Below are 7,489 nucleotides of genomic sequence, written 5' to 3'. Positions count from 1 at the left end.
AATCACTCCTCCTGTAATCCATCCATTGTTTGCCCTTGAGGTAAACAAAATAAAATGAAATGAACTGAAAAATTTGGACTAGGTCATAAGCGCTGGAAGAGCGTGCGGGTGATGATGGCAGGACACTGCAGGGAACTGAAGATACTTCTTGTTCCTTTCCCGCTCGCAGATATATTTGTTAATCACTCCTCCTGTAATCCATCCATTGTTTGCCCTTGAGGTAAACAAAATGAAATGAAATGAACTGGAAAGTTTGGACTAGGTGATAAGCGCTGGAAGAGCGTGCGGGTGATGATGGCAGGACACTGCAGGGAACTGAAGATACTTCTTGTTCCTTTCCCGCTCGCAGATATATTTGTTAATCACTCCTCCTGTAATCCATCCATTGTTTGCCCTTGAGGTAAACAAAATGAAATGAAATGAACTGGAAAATTTGGACTAGGTGATAAGCGCTGGAAGAGCGTGCGGGTGATGATGGCAGGACACTGCAGGGAACTGAAGATACTTCGTGTTTCTTTCCCGCTCGCAGATATGCGGCTTATAGCAAAGGAGATGGAGGCGATCAAGGCGCAAGTCACGTCCGTGAACAACCTTCTCCGGGACATCAGACGGCGGACGCGTGACTCTGCTGACGGACTCCAAACGGCTTGCCCGATTCCAATGTGCCCTGTTGTTGTCCCAGTTGTCGCAGGACTGCGTGTTGCGACCGAACAAGAGGTGAGGTTCAGTTAACGTTGTAAGAAGACTCGCAGTCTTGTACAACTTACTCTATACAATTACTATTATTTTTATTTCCCGTTTTGCTGGCGAAGCGAGGGAAATGAAGTTTATTATTATCACTTGAGAGGAAGAGTAACCAAACGTTACTTGAAAAAGTAACCATTACTTTTCAGATTACTTCAGATATTCAAGACGACAGACTCTTGTGGCTGTTTGAAAAAGGACTGGTTGTGCTATACGATTTCGGATTAGAATCATCGGATTACAGACTATTCATCTTTTGAATCAGCCACTTTTGGCAGACCGCGTCGACCTGTCGGAGAGTGAGAAATATTTTTTGGGATGGGTGTGAAAGCAAAGGGCACCATTAGAAAAGGGAGGTAAAATTAGTAATGGTTACAAGTAAGTTTAATTTTTTCAAAAGAAATCAGATGATTTTGTGATCATTCCCTAATAAAGGTAATCAAATAAGTACAAAATTACAAAAATTATTGATTACTAGTAATTTGATTACTTGTAACGAGTACAGTACCATTATAAGATAGCTCTAGGTGTCTGAACAAGGCCGGAAAGGGGGCTGAAATTTAACCTAGGCTCCACGTATTTCCCGGCAGAGGCGCTCTCGGTTTAGGGCTCCCGCGCAGGTGCAGTCGCACGCCGCGCTGCCTTGAAATTGTGTGCGGGAAGGAGAATAGTTTTTCAGCTCCAGTCATGCTGCGCCATCTCACGTCGTTTGCCAGAAATTCGTGCGAATCTTAGACACACTTGTTCCATGGCAAGGCGGTGCCGTTCAGATCACACTATCTCTCTTCTGCCAGCTTGGCACCGACCCCCGTTTCCTATATTTGTTGGTTAGAAAATGGTTGGGTAGTTGTATGGTTGGATGCTTAAACCACAGCCTTGTGACTCAGTATTTTTTGCCTGGGTGATGGTCGATGGAAAGGTGTATAGCAGAACGTCGGCAAAATGTTGGCCAGTATCGATGAAATATCACTGAAACCAGTAGAGGGAGGAAGAATCTGTCTGCCTGTAATTTATCAGCACCAGTCGTTTTGTAGGTCTAGACACTGTAATAAGTATAAAATGGTTGTGAATAAGAGTTGAATGACATGACATTTTTTGTTTCCTTCTCAGGTTGACACCGCAGACTTTGACAGCGCCAAGAGTCCCATTGAGAACGTTTCTACTGCCGTCAACTTGCGGGTAATACCACCATCGTAACATGTTTAATAGCCCGTGTTCAAGAATTTACGTTTTTGACGTTAGTTGTAAATATTTTTATACTAAACGGTTTTTCTTGAAAAAAAAAAGTTTGTATGTCAGAGCCATATATGCCACTTCTGTCCGCTGAGGGATCATGGCTCGTCCCGTGTTCACCATTACAGCACAGACCAAATGATCTGAACCTATTTTAAATAAATCGCCATACGCAGCTATGTGCTACGCCTTACTCGACCGTCTTTAGTGGGGTAAAGCACTGGGTCGGACATTGGCTGGATTTAACAGATTTATGCGCTTCCTCTCGTGCGCGTTCTACTTGCATAAGGGGACAATTAAATAATTCTGTATTTACAGACTTTGCTCTGCTCTTTTCAGGACACGGTTCAAACCGCCCTCACACAAATTCTTGATCCAGTTGTCGAAGGTAACTTTCGTCGTTTGTTTTCTTGGGACGACTTAAGGCGCTAAGGTTTTCCTGAATTCAAACCTCTTTTTTTTAAATGAAATAAAGGCTGTCCCCTAATGAATACATTCGGGCCTTTTTGTTATCGCGAAAGTAATCAACGTGTGGTTCAACGTTCAGTTTCCTTTCAAATGTATACGCTAGCGGTCCGAACGAGATGTTGGTTTCAAAACGAACCCTTATATTTTGGGGGGAAATTTTCAATTGCAAAATGGTGGCCGACAGATCCCACGAATACATGAAACTGAATGGCGCAAACTTCACTAATAACTAGTTTTAAACAAGATGACGAGTTGTTCTTAAACTTTGACATCTGGTCCGGCCCTCTAGCGCTGAAGTTTAATGGAGATTGATTGTTTGGGAATCCGTAATTTATTGTTGGAGTAAAAAAAAAACAAGAAGAAAAAAGACAGTGTTTTTTTCATACATTGTCAGCTTAAACTTTTTCCGGCGGCAGTCTCGAACGAAGCGATTTACAGCGCCCGTCCCTGGTTTTGAGAGGGTACGTCAGTGTTGCCCGACTGCGCTGGGCTTTGGGTTTTCTCGTCAGTGGGCTGTGGCAGCCTGCGTAGGAGCAATTCCGGACGCTGGTGGAGGCTAAATTGCCGCCTTCTATCTTTTAGTTCGTGTTCTATGGCGAATAGAGTTGCTCGGGGTTTTTAAGAATGTATTAAGAATGCTCTGGGGGGGGGGTCACGTCACCCCCCAGGTCACGTGACCCCCCCCCCCCGAGGTCACGTGACCCCCCCTGGGGTCACGTGACTACCCGCAGGTGACGTGACCCCTCTCAGTACCCTTCCCTACTCCTCCTCAAGAGCTGCGCTCCAATTCGGCGTTACAGGGATTTGTAAACGGCTTTCATTTTTTTAAATGTATGCTTAAGATATACCGCACTGAAAGCTACGAGCTCAAGCCTACTGCTCAAGGACGCACCTGAGCTGTATCTCGTCTGAAACAGACGAGATAGAGCTCGACAACAGCAACGGCCAACGCCACCAGCTTGAGCTTTTACCTTTCTTTGCGGGAAATTTAACGATAAAACAGGGTTATGACTGTTGTATCTCTTCTGAAAACTTAACAAGTTAAAATGGAATATGCAGACGCTAAAAACATCATCCAGACTGTGGGCGAAGGCCTGTCGACCATCAACGACGTCTTCGTCTTTGAACCTTTTGCCAGCCAGGACAGGGCAGACGCCTTTTTCGAACCGGCACGCAAGGCACTCGACATATCAGCCCATTACGGTGACTTATACATTGCGCTGTCGGTCTTCGTTCTGCTCGTACTGAGCGCAGGTCTCGTCTGCTACCTTACGGGGCTATGGTGCATCGTCATCGCGAACAACGCCAACTGCTCTTACCTCATTACTGTCGGTCTCTTTCTGTTCTCGATTACCTTCCTGCTGTCCATGATCACATCGACACTCGCGCTGTGCCTCGGCTTCGTGGGACAGCGAACCATCTGCGACGTCGTCAGCGACTTGAGACAACCTGAGGTCCAGGCACTCGTGCGAGGCGTCATGATTCTGGTGAGAAAAACAGAAGCATTCCGATCACGTGGTCTTCTTGGCCAGCCCTGGCCGCCAACGGGGCCTGATAGTTCAGAGGGTCGAAGGTCCGGCACCATTTCTTCTGGACTGCTCGGGTCCTACAAGGAGGCATCGAAGACGTGGATGAGGAAGCTGAAGTCTTGGTTAGTCTGGCTGGTGGGACAGCGAGTCTTGAGCGATGTCTGGTTGCTGAGGACGGGAATGTCTGTGTCAGCAGAGGTCAGGTCAGATAGGGCACCGAAAGCTGAACCCCAACTGCTGCAACAAGCCGCAAGTTCAAACGTTACGGTTTCCAATGCGCTCGCTAAAGTGATGACGCCCGCCAAGGTCACCGAGATCCTACGCCGGTTCAGCGAATGCGGTGACAAGGACCTCAGTGCCTTCAATTTGATCGGTAACGACACCGTCGTCGAGCTGTTCAATTTAGTCGTCGCGAGCGCCCAGAACTTCTCGTGGCTCTTTGACGACACCAAGAGTCTTCCGATAAAGGTGACCAAAGAACTGGATCGAGCACTGCTGGATCTGGCGAACGGCTCGCTCGACAAGTTTGTGCCTGACTTGCCCACTCTTGAACAAAAAGTGCTAGCGGTCAATATGACCAAGCTCAACATATCTGACGTAAAGGGGAAGGTGAGCAATGAACGTCGTTTTCTTATCCAAATTGACGGTTTAAGCATGTTGGGTTTATTAGCGGGGTTCAGTGTTTTTGGTAAATACCGATAAAGCCGGATAATTAACCCTTTTTGCTAGCTGCTATTTAGGTACCACTTTGGATGCATGGGCGGTATATGGACACTGTACGCACCAGCCAAAGTATGGCGTCTGGAGCGCGTTTTCGACTGGTGTGTTTACCGCATCCTAAAAATTGGTCAATCGATTTTTGCCTGATGACGTCGTAGAAGCTTCGTGTTGTCACGGGCCACGATCCTGGCGGTGTTACAGCATCGGTGGTGGATATGGCAGAAGCCTATTCATCTGCAGGTCGCAGTTAAGCGTTACAGTCCACGGAAGCTTTTGCAGCCAAGATTTGGAACGTGCACGACGTCAGCGGCACTCGCGTTCACTACTTTTTGCCGCGAATTATCGCCTCAACCGCTAGGACCGCGACATTCGACGACATGACACGCCGGCTCCTGTGACATCTGTTTATTCCCACTTCCGGACCACCTTGGTGTATGGGCGGGATAGGACGCTAAACATCCCAGTCGATCAAAGACGCGTTCCAGATACCGCGATTATGATGATGGCGACGATGTAGGTAATGACGATTACGATCATCACGTATTTCAGTTGGTAGCTGCGAATCCGGATGGCAGTATACAAATCGTCAAAATCTTGATCGGAACCGCCATTGCTGCGGGATATCCCGAAAAGGTACGTCATTGAGAATTTCGTTAGGACTGCGTTTCCAGACACTTCTAACGTGATAGCATTAGGCAGCTCGTGTCGCAGAAAATCCGGCATCAGCGTCGGTGTCGGCGGTCGTGGGACCGGAAAACCCTGATTGGTCGATAGGTTCATGACGTGACAGCCACGTGTGACGTCACACGTGACGTCTCGCCACATGACCTCGCGCGAAACTCTCAAACCCCACATCTCCCACGTGTGAGGCAAAATGACGTCACACGACGTCACACGTGTGATGTCACGTGCTGCTTCCCACGTGACGTCATGGAACGTCTTACGATACCGACTAGGCCACGCACACACTTTTACAGCTTGGGGACGAGCGCGGGTTCAAATGAGAAGGCTTTGCGAACGGGGCCCGATAACGCTATCGCGTTCACCTCTTAAAGGCGAAGCTTAAACGTCTTACAGGTTTTTGTTTTTCTTTCTATTTCGAGATGTATGAAAACAAAAGTCACTTCCTGGCAGTTAAAAATGACCCCCGATTGGCCGCCGCCATGTTGCACATTTTTGACCATTAAACACGTGACCTTACAGTTTTAGGTCTAGATTTTAACAAAGTACCGCGCAAGAATAATTGCTTAATGATCTTTAATAACAGTACCGACGAGGTAAGTTATTGAGAAAAGAGTCAAAGTACAGGCTAGCTGGTGGAAGTCAACCATTTCGTCGTTTACCCTGAGACTGGTTTTTTTTTTTAAGAGCAGAAGTAACAGAAAAACAGACAGGTCTCAAACTCAGCTATACGTTTATTTCAACAACTTCCTCTTATATAGTCCGTTTTCGTCGTCAACAACCAATCACATACGACTTGTCCTTTGCACCGTGACTTTACAGGTTCCACTATATCACAAAAGAAGCGGACACTCCCAACGTTTCCAAGTGAAAAGGTTCTAGCAGAAGATATGCCTCACAAAGCCTCAAGCAACTCTTTTGTGTCCTCACAATAAACAGGACAACAGCCCACAACAACATCCCACTCAAAACTGGTCACCTCCAAAATTGTAGAAAAGAGACAATACACACCAGTACACACCACAGACAATACACACCAAAGAAGCCTTTCAGGATGACTAACTAAAAAAAAAAACAAAAAAAAAGCACTTAGAATTGTAAAAATTGCTGTCTGTTTTTCTGTTAATTCTGCTCTTCAAAAAAAAAAAAAACCCAGTCTCAGGGTAAACGACGAAATGGTTGAGGTAAGTTATGTTTGTTTTGTTTTAAAGGGGTAGGGAAACGAAATTCCAGCGCTCATTTTTTAGCTTTAATGTGTTGCATGTTGCAGCATAACCTCAAAAACACCAGTCTTGCGTGGGGAGGCACAAACAAACATAATTTTAAAGCTAATTAAACGATCTTTGAATGTGCACCTGGTGGATGCATGCCGAGCGTATTTGGGAGGTAATCTAGCAACGTTGGAGAACTTGCTACGTAGTCATGACGCAGCAAATTCTATCGGAGCAGCCCCGCGCTTAGGAATTTGAACATTTTCCTTCTCAGCTTTCCTCCGCAACCCAGAAATGGCGCATTGAACTAAGCAGTCCAAGAAGACGGAAAGGAGGGACTCTCCTCCTTCTCGGACCCTCGTTTGTGCACCCGGATACAGCCAGTCTCCCCTTAGAAGATTAGCCTGTCGCCCAAAACTCGGACAAAAGTTGCTTTCCCCAACCCGTTCAGCCCTAAGCTGACAGTGCTGTAGAAGCTACGTGCTCTTTGGGCCAGCCACACGCTCGTCACCCCACGTCTACTTCGAACGGCTCGGTTGCATAGAGTGAAGGCCCGTTCACACAGTTGCGTTCGGAGCGACCACTACGCTTACGAACGAATGAAAGCGGTTGGAACGACGAGTTACCATAGCAACGAAGCGCCAAACGGTCGTTTCGTTCGTGTTCGTTAGCAACCCAAGGAGTTGAGCCGGGCGGAACTTTTTCGTTAAGTTCGGGAACGACGGGAGCGACAGATCAATCACAGGTCGAGGAGAGCTCGGTCGCGCGCGTTGCATGCCGGTCGTGCCAGGCTCCTTCTGCCTGCAAACATGGCGTCGGTGGTGATCGTCGCTGTGGACGGCGTGGTAGAAGCTCATCGTTCCGCGTAAAAGCGCTATCCTTGACTGTGAATTTTCGTCGTGT

The 7,489-nt window shown here is 47.1% G+C and overlaps 1 protein-coding gene across 1 annotated transcript; it reads left to right on the top strand.

Moving 5' to 3' along the window:
* The first annotated feature begins 535 nt into the window (after positions 1 to 535).
* Positions 536 to 5,339, top strand: LOC115322808. Its single transcript, XM_040206579.1, has 5 exons — positions 536 to 717; positions 1,855 to 1,923; positions 2,317 to 2,365; positions 3,505 to 4,583; positions 5,244 to 5,339. Exons 1-5 carry the CDS (start codon positions 553 to 555, stop codon positions 5,337 to 5,339), a joined length of 1,458 nt encoding a protein of 485 aa, XP_040062513.1. The 5' UTR covers positions 536 to 552.
* The last annotated feature ends 2,150 nt before the right edge of the window (positions 5,340 to 7,489 follow it).

Source organism: Ixodes scapularis, unplaced genomic scaffold (assembly GCF_016920785.2).
Source record: "Ixodes scapularis isolate PalLabHiFi unplaced genomic scaffold, ASM1692078v2 PGA_scaffold6__148_contigs__length_123643588, whole genome shotgun sequence".
Classification (NCBI taxonomy): Eukaryota; Metazoa; Arthropoda; class Arachnida; order Ixodida; family Ixodidae; genus Ixodes; species Ixodes scapularis.
Note: the sequence above shows the minus strand (reverse complement) of the source record. Positions and strands in the feature narration are given on the sequence as shown.

Bases quoted from the DNA above. Each gene is read 5' to 3' on its own strand.
- LOC115322808 (XM_040206579.1), top strand. From the start codon at position 553: ATGGAGGCGATCAAGGCGCAAGTCACGTCCGTGAACAACCTTCTCCGG. The intron at 718-1,854 runs GTGAGGTTCAGT...TTTCCTTCTCAG, and splicing joins GTGTTGCGACCGAACAAGAG to GTTGACACCGCAGACTTTGA. The intron at 4,584-5,243 runs GTGAGCAATGAA...CACGTATTTCAG, and splicing joins TATCTGACGTAAAGGGGAAG to TTGGTAGCTGCGAATCCGGA.